The sequence below is a fragment of the Haliotis rubra genome, unplaced genomic scaffold (genome assembly GCF_003918875.1).
Source record: "Haliotis rubra isolate DU_JTF1 unplaced genomic scaffold, ASM391887v1 Scf1299, whole genome shotgun sequence".
Taxonomy (NCBI): domain Eukaryota; kingdom Metazoa; phylum Mollusca; class Gastropoda; order Lepetellida; family Haliotidae; genus Haliotis; species Haliotis rubra.
Window position 1 is genome coordinate 87,151 of NW_025765224.1, and position 12,643 is coordinate 99,793.

The 12,643-nt window shown below is 41.6% G+C and overlaps 1 protein-coding gene across 1 annotated transcript; it reads left to right on the top strand.

Moving 5' to 3' along the window:
- Positions 1 to 359: 359 nt before the first annotated feature.
- Positions 360 to 9,028, top strand: LOC124267057 (monocarboxylate transporter 12-like). Its single transcript, XM_046701891.1, has 7 exons — positions 360 to 415; positions 1,252 to 1,547; positions 2,452 to 2,595; positions 3,571 to 3,846; positions 6,607 to 6,993; positions 7,694 to 7,819; positions 8,897 to 9,028. The coding sequence occupies exons 2-7, from the start codon at positions 1,271 to 1,273 to the stop codon at positions 9,016 to 9,018; spliced, it is 1,332 nt and encodes a 443-aa protein (XP_046557847.1). The 5' UTR covers positions 360 to 415; positions 1,252 to 1,270; the 3' UTR covers positions 9,019 to 9,028.
- The last annotated feature ends 3,615 nt before the right edge of the window (positions 9,029 to 12,643 follow it).

Below are 12,643 nucleotides of genomic sequence, written 5' to 3' on the forward strand. Positions count from 1 at the left end.
GAAAAAGCAAGCAGACAACATTATACGTGATTAGAGCTGGTTGTACTTAGTGTCATTTGTATTGATTAGTAAACAAATCAGTTTGTTTGTTGTTTGTTGCCTTTATTCTGAATTGTTTTGCATAAAATTATAGATTTCAAGGTTATCGTATTGTTCCAGTTAGAGACATTGGCGTTATTCCATACACGTATGTATTTGTCAAAACTGGGTTCAAAACTACATCTTGACTCTTCAACACTCAAAGCAATGTGTCGTGTTCTTAACGTGTCTGCACTGATTCAGGTTCCAGTTTGGTACATCAGCGAGCGACTATACAAGGGTTAATATTATGTTTATGTATGCATACACAGGTAGACCCACGTGATCTGAATACAGCATTGTGTGGTGCATGTAGCTGACTGTAGCTGGAGAACAGGTTAGTGTGTGTGTTATGAATGATATAATATGTCGTGATGAGGTTGCAAACAGAAATATCATCATATATGATAACATTACAGTTTAAGAGCATCTGTTTGATTTCCATCATTTAGATCAGAAACCCCCTTCCTATCATTGTCGGGTTGTTTGATCTGACATCGTCTCCAATGGCCATATGGGTGGCGGTCGTTGTTTTACTGGTTTGGGTGGAGTGTTGGTGTTGATGGTTTTGGTGTTGTTGTTGTTGTTGGTCGTCGTCGTCGTGGTGGTGGTGGTGGTGGCTACCAGAATATATATCCGTCTCAAACAAAGAACCCGGCACCCCAATGTTTTCTTTGATGCCTTTAAAAGTTGTGCTGTTCATTATTGGCAGCACGACTAATCCGATAGAATAACATCGAACATGGCTCGCGAGGTTAAATATCATAGAATTATTTATTAGATCTGACTGTGATATAGCCAACGGGAGAGAGAAATGAGATTCAAATCACTACAACAAAAAGGGAGAGAATTGATGGATGTCAACTCCGATGTTGTATGGAACACGTTGTATGGAACACGTTTGCACTAAAGAAAATACCAAACAGGTTGGTTTTGAGGCTAGCTCTGAAGTTTCCAAGATTGGGACATAACTCAATATCTGGAGACAGGAGGCGCCACTGAACTGTGTTTGCTGGAAGTATAAGATTAGCAGAAGAAATTAGCTAACCGTAAACTAATACAAAAATACAGTACAAAGTCAAGCCCTGGATACACTTAGATTTGGAGATTATTCAAATCAACGGTGACATTCTGATCAACTCCAACTTGTTACAATGTTGCTCATGGTTTCAGTGCACTACACACACTGAAGATGGCAGCAGCTAGGTCAGTATCGGAGACTCAGTATGACGAGACAATGCCTGAGGTAGATGAAAGCCTGGATAAACTGGTGGGCGAGAAGCCCAGGGTCCCGGACGGAGGATGGGGATGGTGGTGCGTCCTGGGGCGGTTCTATATCCACTTCCTCATCATCGGGACGAAGAGTGCTTTCGGCATAATCTATATTGAGCTTATCGACTATTTCCATGGCAACAGAGCTGAAACAGCGTGGGTGGGGTCCGTCGCGAGTGGGATCATACTGCTGATTGGTAAGGTCCCCTTGGAACATTGTCCATATCAGATCTACTTACTGCTTATAGAAAACTGCAGACAATGGTCATTCGTCTTTCCCCAATGGGACCTGGGTTAGAATTAATACAAGACTCTCACTAAGTACCAGCCCTGGAATATTTAATGTTGAATTTATTGGTGAATGTGAACATTCAAATTTCATTTTGCTTATCTTACACGATTCAAGGCCAATACCTCTTTGTAACCTCCATGTGACTGAATGAGAGCCAGCACTCTCCTCCTAATACCCCTGTCAGCCTCCTGATCCTCCGTAATTCCTCGTGTACACTGACTGACTGAGTTTGTTTTTACGCCGCCTTTAGCAATATTCTAGCAACATCACGGCGGGGGACAACAGAAATGGGCGTCACACATTGTACCCAAGTGGGGATTCGAACCCGGGTCTTCGGCGTGACGAGCCAATGCTTTAACCACTAGGCTACCCCACCGCCCCTCTCCTCATGTACATCAGCTTACGAGCCAGGTTCTGTACAGGATGATCCCTTTCTTGCACACGACGACCAATCATGTCCCAGATATGCTCAAAACATCGGGGCCCATTCAATCGGGGCCCAATGTCAGGGGGTGCTTAACTAAGTTCTTTGTGTATATTTATACCCAGTAACAAGAGTAGCGTTTAACAATAAACAAAGGAAATAAAAAAACTCCATATTTTGTCTCAATGTCAGGAAAACAGACCACAACTCTAGTGCTCCGATAGCATTAATGTCACATGCAAGGGCAACTGGCATCCCGTTAAGTTTATGTGACAATTTATCTGTGTCGTCATAACAACATGGCCCATGACAGTTTGTCTGCTATGCTATAATGGCCATATGCCTGAATGCGGCATAAAACAACACACGCTCTCTCTTTCCACAGCGCCACTGTCCGGGTGGATGACCGAGCGGTATGGGTGTCGACTGCCGACCATCGTAGGGTCCAGTGTGGCGACTGTGGGACTGTTCGCCAGCTGGTTCTCCACCAGCATGACCTCGCTGTGTGTTACCTATGGCGTGATTACAGGTGTGTAGGTGTCCGACATTGTCTACTGGATATTACAATTACAGGGAATTATGTGTGTAGAACACACGATGTATTCAAAAGCTATGTTTGTGTTTGTATGTGCGAAGATTGTCTGTTGCCTTTTTGTTAAAAAAAGAGGTTGATCCAAATTTGGCAATAATTGTCTGTGAAGAACATTAACATTTATCGGTGTAAATACAAACAAACGAATGAAGGTGTCTAGAGCAGTCAGTGGGTGGCAACATGTTTCACTGTTAGTTGTGTGTCTATTTAAATGATGTACCACATGCTTAGGACGTTGTCAAAGCGGTACAATGGGTTTTAGCAGAAATGTTTGATCGTTGCCGTTTGTTTGTTTGTGTCATTGCATCTCGACGTTGTTGTTTTAACATCAATCAAGGTTTGTCTGATCTGGTCCAGATCTGAGCATTTACTGTCATATGGACTATAGCTGCACCTGACAATATGTAATGGAGGATGCGATTTAACGCTGATTTGATGTTTGATGACATAAACTGCTGGGCATAAGGAAGAGCACACCCATAGATGGTTCCTAAAGAAACAGGGCGGTGGGATAGCCTAGTGGTTAAAGTATTGGCTTGTCCCGCCGAAGACCCGGGTTCGGTTTCCCACATGGGTACAATATGTGAAGCCAATTTCAGTTGTTCCCCGCCGTGATATGGTTGGAATATTGCTTAAAGCGACGTAAAACCATACTCACTCACTAAGGATGAAACCGTACGCGTTTATCGATGATGATGAATGTAATACTGATTTCATGCAGACTCTCTGTTGCTACATATACCGGTGAGATCTTCAGTGAGACCGTACAACTCGTGACGTGCACGTCTCAGGGAATACAGACGTTATAGTTTTTACTACATTTCTCTGCCCACCAGTTCATCTGTATTATAATCGTATCCCTTATTGTTGAAGAGTCTTAATGCGGTAATTATTCAGCCATTGTTCTTGAAGGATTGGGCCTTGGGTTGACCTTCATCCCGTCAGCCGTGATTGTTCTGCACTACTTCGACAAGAGACGAGGGTTTGCTTCAGCCATTGGATCAACTGGAGGGGGTATTGGTGCCATGGTGCTACCCTTGTTTTACGTCCACACCTTTGAGGAATACGGCTGGCGTGGGTCGCTCTGGATCCTGGCGGGTCTCGTGCTGAATGGGGTCGTGTGTGGCGCCCTGTTTCGCCCTCCACTCTGGCTAAAAACACCGGAACTGAAAGAACAGTGTGAAAAAGGTTTGAAATTAAACTATTGGTTCTTATAGTCATCCCAAATTTAAAAGATACAGGAATAAAAGGTAAAGGATCCTAGAAATAAATTATTTTTATTGATTGCATGAATAGACGAAGTTTTCAAAGGGTAAGCGAGTCTTTCCAAAGGGCTAGTTTTTAGACAATATATTTTGATTTCATCAACCTCGTATGGCTCTTTCATGGAACAACTAAGGTCTGTTGTAAATTGCACGGACGGTGCAAGTCATCTCGACTACCAGCCATCAGTTATCCACTGTTTGTGGAAGCCACGGTTGATGAGTGGGTTAGATCACTGACGCCAAGGTAGACTCTCTTCACTATGTTTATCCACGGAAGTCGTTGCTTCTGTTGGTTTTCTCAATGTTAAATGCCAATTCCGTGGATCACGCGGACCAAGACGTACAATAAGCATCAAGATCGGTTAAGCACTATCGTTAGTGAAATATACCTGACGTCGAAGGTGAGAATTTGCATGAACTTTCGCACGTTTGCACATATACATATTCATTACCAATAGAATGTTTGTAATTACACATCGGCCAATATTGGGCATGTAGTTAGCTGGCCACATTGTTGTAACGATGACAGGAGAGGCAAACAGTAAACACACAGTGACGTGATGTCGGACAGTGAATATCGCAATAGCACTTTTAACTTTTAAAATTATTTTTAGTTTGAAAATCAGAAATATTCCCAATCGCCACATTTATTAATATTTAAATTGGAGATATAAATATGAGTAGAAGTAACTGTTTAAAGAGACATATTGTCATTGTCAGCGATTTTCGTTCATAAATCGTTAATGATTTATTTAATCTTATGATCGTTCATGAAAACATGCTTCGAGTATTTCAACAACTCTACAAAGAGACCTTGAAATGAATAATCAGACCTATCCCTGTGAATGGAAGAGTCCTTTCGAGGTAAAAAGTGAGGAGGGCGTCTATAAGAGAAGAATATTGGACTACAGGAACATTGTGCCAGAGTGAACTAAACGTCTCTATCTTAACTATGAAAAAACTATGGTCTTAGAATTTGGTTCCAGCTTAAGTAATTTACGGGTAGGGAAGCTTACTGACGTACACGTTCAGTGAAATACAAGCTCAACAAATATAAGCGTCGGTGCAGTTGCGTCCCTCAGGAGTGTAAGGATGGTGTGATCATGGATTCCAGTCCCGGAAGTTGAGTCCTGGGCTCATCAGCAACCAATCTCTGCTCGAGGGTTTCAGCAGAGCGGACAACAAACACCTGCAGCACATTGACCTTCCATCCTTGATTAAACTCACATACCCCGATTTTAGTAACACAACGAGAATTTATTGCGTTTCCCCAGCATCATCGCTCTGTTGAAAACCTGTGGTTTGATGTTGTTTTCTTATAGCAGTAACCTGGTATGTGCTGGTTATACTTCTTCTAGTCTTGTTGCGAGTGACTGTTTCAGAGGTCAGCGGAAAGATAAAAACCACTTCACTACCGATGTAGATCTCTCCACACAGAAACCCACTGATAGCAGTGCCCAATGATGGACACAAACATCTAGGCTAATCGCGTCCCCTATTATGACGACCTCAGCCGTAATGGCGACATTGATTGTAGTGACGGGTTTATGTCGAATAATATGGGCTTTACTGATAGACGAGCTTAAACAAAAGTGTCACATTAATTGCCAAACTGTTGTCTTAATGGGAGACGGCGTTCCACAGGACCTAGCGTAATATACTGCTCAATGTTTAAAAGGGATACTCAGCCCTTAACGTGCTCAGTGTGAATGAAAAAGCTTATCATGATAACTCATTGATTTAAAACATCAATTAATACAATTATTTCAGTGGGAATGATAGCAAGACATATACTGGAAATATAATGACATAACTTATAGTCTGATCACGTAATTAATGGTCATGATAACTATTTCTGTCATTTGTTTACTTTAAGTGAAGTTAAATTAATATGATTAAATGTAAGACTAAGCACGAATGTTTCACGGTACAACTACCACCTGGTATGAAACGTTTTGGCTTTATGCTGTAAGCCATAGCACATTTTAAAATATATATTAAATGAAAATCGTACTGAAAGCAATTACTAGTTTCATAATGCATACAACATTTTTCATGATACACAGATAATGTGGAAACAAGAGCAGTAACTCTTTCTCCTACCCAGGTCTAGCATTACTCAGTCCTGTAACAGGACATACTATACGATAAGGTGCCTTCATGTATAACTGGGATAAATACTGAGTTTGGATGTAAGTGTTCATGGAAATCCTGAGCCAGATTTTGAGGAGGTTGTCAATATGTGAAGACCGATCATGATCTGTTGTTTATAAGGATGTTGCTTTTGGTCCTTTTTTACTTTTAATTGTATTTTATTTTTTGCATTTCTTACAGATGTTCCCAAATTTTGTAACAACATCGAAATGTAATCCATGTGTACACCCGCCATAGAAATACATCTACATTTATGCTCTCCATATATACTGTATATTAGTAATACTCTTGTCAAGATCTTATTGTATTGATAAAAGCTTTGGACGAAGGAGAATTCTTTGTACCAATTTACATGATTAGCAGTTAACAGGAAAATGTCTTGGCCCCATGACAGGCCGATGGCGCCAATTCCGGATTTGGTACGTCCTTTTATTGCGCACAACAAAGATGTACAGACCACGGAATGGCCATTATATCAGGGATCTTTAAATCAGGGCACCTTTCATGCTTTAAGGTCTTATCGTTTCAGAGTCAGAGTCCGAGACCAAAACTGTCCAGAAAAGTTCTCAAGCAAAGGAATTTTTCTCTGTGCTGAAAAACATACGGTTCGTTTTGTTTGCTTTGGGGACATTTTTCTGCAACGTTGGCTACGCCACCCCCCTCGTCCACCTCCCCGACATGGCATCGCAGAGAGGCTTCTCCAAATCAAATGTGGCTGTCCTCCTGTCCATCATGGGGATATCTGGCGTCATCCTGCGCCTTCCTGTTGCCTGGGTCAGCGACTTCCGGTCAGTGAGTCGCCTTCTGATCCACACCCTGTCCCTACTGGTGTGTGGGGTGGCAACAGTTATCTGCCCCTTCGTGTATTCCTACTGGGGTCTGGCCTTGTACTCAGCCGTACATGGGGGCTTCATTGGTACGTACTCGTTATAACGCATTGGTTCGTTCCCCTACAGTTATAGTAGCTAAACTGACGTACGAAACAAAGTACTCACGTGGTGTTTGGGGATTTTTGTAAATTTTTGTAAATATTTTGGAAAGTGGCTGGAAGTCTAGACCAGTGTGCCATGTTAGGGCTTGAGCATTGTTGAGTCAGGAGTTACACAACAAACAACACAGACGGACAGGAGAAGTCGGGGAAGCAGAGCAAGTTGTCGGGCAAGACGATGACAACCTCTCACCCCTCCCCACCTCCCCTCCCTCCAATTTAATTTGCTGTATACACGACAGCATCGACATATGTTTAATGACGTTTTAATTGCGCAAAAATATCTGCCTTAAATGCAGAAATTGTGCATGATAGCTGTGGCGCTCCAGTATAGTTGGATGACGGTCACGTCTCACCACGCACAGTACTCGTTAGAGGCGTCTTGTCGGCAGGGTCACATTAACAACTCATAATGTGAGTCACATTCTATAATTGCGTAGTTGGATGTCAATTACGCGTCTATATTTATATACCTTCTCAATACATAGATCAAGAGTAGCATCAAACAAAGAAATTAACACTCGTCCTGAAGGAAGTCAACGTATTAGAATTTGTACTTTACTCAGAAATCACTTCATGAGAGGCCTAATAACACCATGAATGGAGCCACTTTCTGTTCCGTGTCCAGGTGTGTACGGGTCGTTTCTGAGCGTCCTGGTTGCAGACATTGTTGGTGTGCGTGATTCAAACAAAGCATTCGCCTTTCTTGTCTTCTTCGGAGGCCTTCCGTCACTCTTCTCCTCGCCACTCGCAGGTAGGTGTCTGCTCTTCTCCTCGCCACTCGCAGGTTGGTGTCTGCTCTTTTCATGATGACGGCGTGTGTTGACCTTACTATGCACTGAACGTGGTATGAAAACATTCTACATGCAATTGGCTGACGTTTCCGCAAGCTTAATTCAGAGTGAGTGAGTGAGTGAGTGAGTGAGTGAGTGAGTGAGTGAGGATTTACGTTAATGTTAGCAACAGGCAAGGCTTATGAAACTCTCCTTGGGGGAGCCTGGGTAGAATATGTTCCAACACCCAATGTACGGTCATAAAGTGGCAATCGTGGGGATTCCGGGCAAACACAGAACCCTGAAAACCTTGTCGGAGAGGTGGATCGAGTGGTTGGGCGAAACGCGATATGTTACATTGGTCGATGGAATGTCAGCGCACCCTTACAGCGGGCATCGTTGTTCAATCACTCCATGATTTGCAGCCGCCTATACACACCAAGAATATTGATGAGTGCCTTTATTTAAAAGTATTAAAACCAGGAGGCCACGGATAAAGCGTCGATCTGTTTGTGTCAAATGATGTAAACCGTTGATCCGTTTTTGGTCATTTGACGTGCAATCTACACAAGATCATTCATTCATTCATTCATTCATTCATACAGACACACAGACAGACACACAGACAGACATGCATTCATGCATGCATGCACGCACGCACGCACGCACGCACGCACACATACATACATACATACAGACAGACAGACAGACATACATACATACATACATACATACATACAGACATACAGACATACATACAGACATACATACATGCACGCACGCACGCACGCACGCACACACACATGCATACAGACATACATACATGCACGCACGCACGCACGCACGCACGCACGCACACACACACACACATACATACATACATACATACAGACAGACACACACACAGACAGACACACAGACACACAGACACACAGACAGACATGCATGCATGCATGCACGCACGCACGCACGCACGCACATACATACATACATACATACATACATACATGACATCAATAACGTGTTCTATGTGATACATACCCATGTATCTGTTTCAGGGTGGATGTATGATGGCACCCAGTCCTACATTACCAGTTTCTGTTTCGCTGGATCCACATTCCTCGTGTCCAGCCTTTTAACCCTTGTAGTTTTCCTCATTGGATTCTTCAATAAACACTGATTCGTTGTCATCACTTCCTTCATTTAGTGATAGAACTCAGGTTCCTTGTATGGTTGACGTAACAGATGGTCCAATCCTGTAAGAAGCCGCAATATGCCGGACCGAGTTGCGTCCCTTGGACCTCCCAGAACCGTCGTCGTAGTTGCGGATCCTGATTCGCCTCGAGTCAAAACGTTTGTCAGCAACAAGCCATGTTCGGGGTTTTCTATCTGCATCACCTTAACAGTACATGGCACTATTTAAAACTGCTTTTAAGCCAAGTCACGGTCTCATATTTCACTACTGTTATATTAATGTGTGCTGTGAATCGTAAATGAATTAGTTAGTTGAGTTCAGTATCTTCATGCCTGGTTGTGTTTGTTATGTTCGATGCCTTACTGATTCAAATGACAGCTGTTGCAGGCGTGAGTATTTTTTTAGACACAGAAGGTTCGTTATATAATTGGTATTCAGTTGTCATACAGCTGCAATGTGGCGTGAAACGATAAACACACACACACACACACACACACAGAGACAGAGACAAAACAGATATTGAAGGCCACATCCAGCTGGGAACGGACGCCTTCAGAAACTGAACTCGTTATAAGGTATATATTTTAATAGATATGTGGTCTTTTATGTTGTAAACTTTGGCTGCAAAAGACTCAGACTGACTGTGTTATCTCACTTTAAAAGTTAGCAGATTATATTCGTGAAAATACATCGTTTGTTATTTGGGGAGAGTATGTAGACAAATACAGACATACAGGCACGGAAACTCATAGACTGAGGATGCTGACACTATCATGATGTCGTACAGACTGACTTCTTTGAGTGGCATTGTTAGAAGTTGGAAGTCATATAGAACAAGTATATATGGATGACAACTTCTTTTATTCTAGAGCACGACGTTTCGATACAAGTTCTTGTATCGTTTTCAAGTGAGAATAGAGAACAGGTGATATATATACAACAAGACTAATTAACAAGGCAAGGCGGAATAACAATGTGATGATAACAAATAAAGGGATGACAGAGGATTACAGGGATGAACATGGAGGCCGGTGGAAGCCAATGATACACAGAGAGTAGAATGTATACAAGATAAACAATGTGATGATAGTGAATAAAGGGTAGCAGAGGACAACGGGGATACACATAGAAGCCAGTAGAAGCCAGTAGAAGCCAGTAATGTTTGTACAAGAGGCTATGGTTGATTGATGAGCTCATCGTATGCAGTGGGGATAAATACCCTTGATCTCTATTAATCAGTGGTCGGTATCGTTTGATGTATATATATCACCTGTTCTCTATTCTCACTTGAAAACAATACAAGAACCTGTATCGAAACGTCGTGCCCTCGAATAAATATCATCCATATATTTTACTTGTTCTACTGCAGCAAAGTGACTAGATATTATCCTGAGATGACAGACTCGGTATTACATGGTGTTCCGTAAGGGGGTCATTATTTAGCTTGATCAGCTGTCTGTGTGTTGGTTATCGCTGCATCCAGCAACAAGACAGTCTAAAAACAATGAAACAGACGAAACAGTCTGAACGATTCTAGCCAGCAGGGTATAACGACGAGACACTGAGTCTGACCGCATGTAGCTTGTACTACGGCTGTCTCAGGCTTATGTTAAAGTACTGGAGCTTCGAGCGTTCGTGCTTCAATTTCTTTGTGGAACTGCTGCTGATCACCCCTGATCCTAAATCTATTCATGACTTGTTTTCTTTCTTACAAAGCACACAGCAACATCTCCCTCTACTATCCTACAAACGACAGGATTAACGCCTACTTTCCTTTGTGTAACAACAAAACCTACTTTCATACAAAACAGTGCCCCATACACCTTTTTCTGTTCAGGAGAATATGCTGTTATACAAAGCTTGTAACCAACTTCACGGTTCATATGTCGGTGAACTTCTATTGACCCACACACCATTCCCTGGTCCTGATTTACTACGCTACACGGTCTGACGGAAAGGTCTGTAAGCGAGTCACCAACCACAAAGTTGGCTTCACAATGTCAACATGGCGGCCAGTCCTGCTGATGATGATACAGTTTATTGGAAATCCAACTTCCAAAAACCCCTAGACGCAAAGGAAAGCCTTGACAATCGTCTTGATGGAAGGACGTGATAGTTTTCGTATCCATGAAAACTGGCGGTGGCAAATTCTTTCCCATTTTATCCATTTTAGTTTATGTGTTATGTAGACGTTAGATTGGTTGGCAATATATGTTAAAGATTAGAAAATGAAGGCTATTGAAGATCGTTTTCTTTACGCTCCATGGGCCACAAACTACTATATCCTACAAATGCATTGGATACTAGACAAATACATTCAGCGCCCAGTTGTATATCGTTTGGTCTGACCTCTGTCTTGCACACTTGGATGGTTTTAGTGTCATCATGAATAGGGACATCGTACATTCTGTCATCATCGTGTGCTCAACATGAACTGCTAAACTAGTTTCTGCTGAACTAGACTTTTAACTAGTTAGGTTTCTTCAATTATGTTTATCAACTGGCTTTTGCTTTGACACTTTCTTCTCATTATCTGAGACTGTGGGGCTGCTGAATGCTTTATAGAAGAACCGCAAATCAGTGTCTGGATTGCCTCTATATACAACGAGCATGTAAGTCAACTTTCTCTCAACCTCGTTGTCTGATTGCTTGTTGTTACGTGCTGGGAGACAGATGTAACATTCAGTTGTTCCAAGTACGTATCATAGTTCCCAGCGTATCTCTTATTTATTCAATCACAATTGTAAGTTAAACTTGACTTTCTATTGTGTGTTCAAACTTTCTTATCTTGTTTTTGCTTTATGGTAACTACAGTCATCTTAAGATTAGTATGACTGGTCACCCAAGACTGATTGACTATCTACGTTAACTGACTGATATACAATAACTGATCGATTTACAGTAACTGACTGATATGCAATAACATATCGATATGCAATAACAGGTCTACAATTACTGGTCAATATACAATAACTGACCAACCTACAAAACCTGATAGACCAACAATATCTGACTTATATACAATAACTGAACGATATACATTAAGTGACTGATATACAATAACTCACCAATATACAATAACTCACCAAGATACAATAACTAACCGATATACAATAACTAACTGATATACATTAAGTCACTGATATACAATAACTCACCAATATACAATAACTCACCAATATACAATAACTCACCAATATACAATAACTAACTGATATACAGTAAGTCACCGATATGCAATAACTAACCGATATACAATAACTAACCGATATACAGTAAGTCACCGATATGCAATAACTCATGGATCTAACGTACATTGAAACTTTGAAAAATGCTGTCAACCAATTCTAGAGACCCTGGAATATTGCTCGAGATAGAACTGGAAGTTGACTATGTTTGAATTATTATGCATACAGTGTTTGAATCTTTATGCAAAGCAGATGAGGATGTTTGGCTGGTCTGTTTACTTTTATCTTAGGCGTTAAATTAAATTAAATGAAACTATTTTGATATTTCCAGTCCGACTCGTTTACAGATCGGCAGGGAGGGGGGCACGTTTGTTGCCTCTGTCATGCATTTCACAAACTGTTCTCCGCGGACATTTGTTGGC

What these genes read in the sequence shown, in the direction of transcription:
- LOC124267057 (XM_046701891.1), top strand. Translation starts at nt 1,271, where the DNA reads ATGGCAGCAGCTAGGTCAGTATCGGAGACTCAGTATGACGAGACAATG. An exon ending in TGGGATCATACTGCTGATTG is followed by an intron (nt 1,548 to 2,451) that starts GTAAGGTCCCCT and finishes CTCTTTCCACAG; the next exon opens with CGCCACTGTCCGGGTGGATG. An exon ending in TACCTATGGCGTGATTACAG is followed by an intron (nt 2,596 to 3,570) that starts GTGTGTAGGTGT and finishes TTGTTCTTGAAG; the next exon opens with GATTGGGCCTTGGGTTGACC.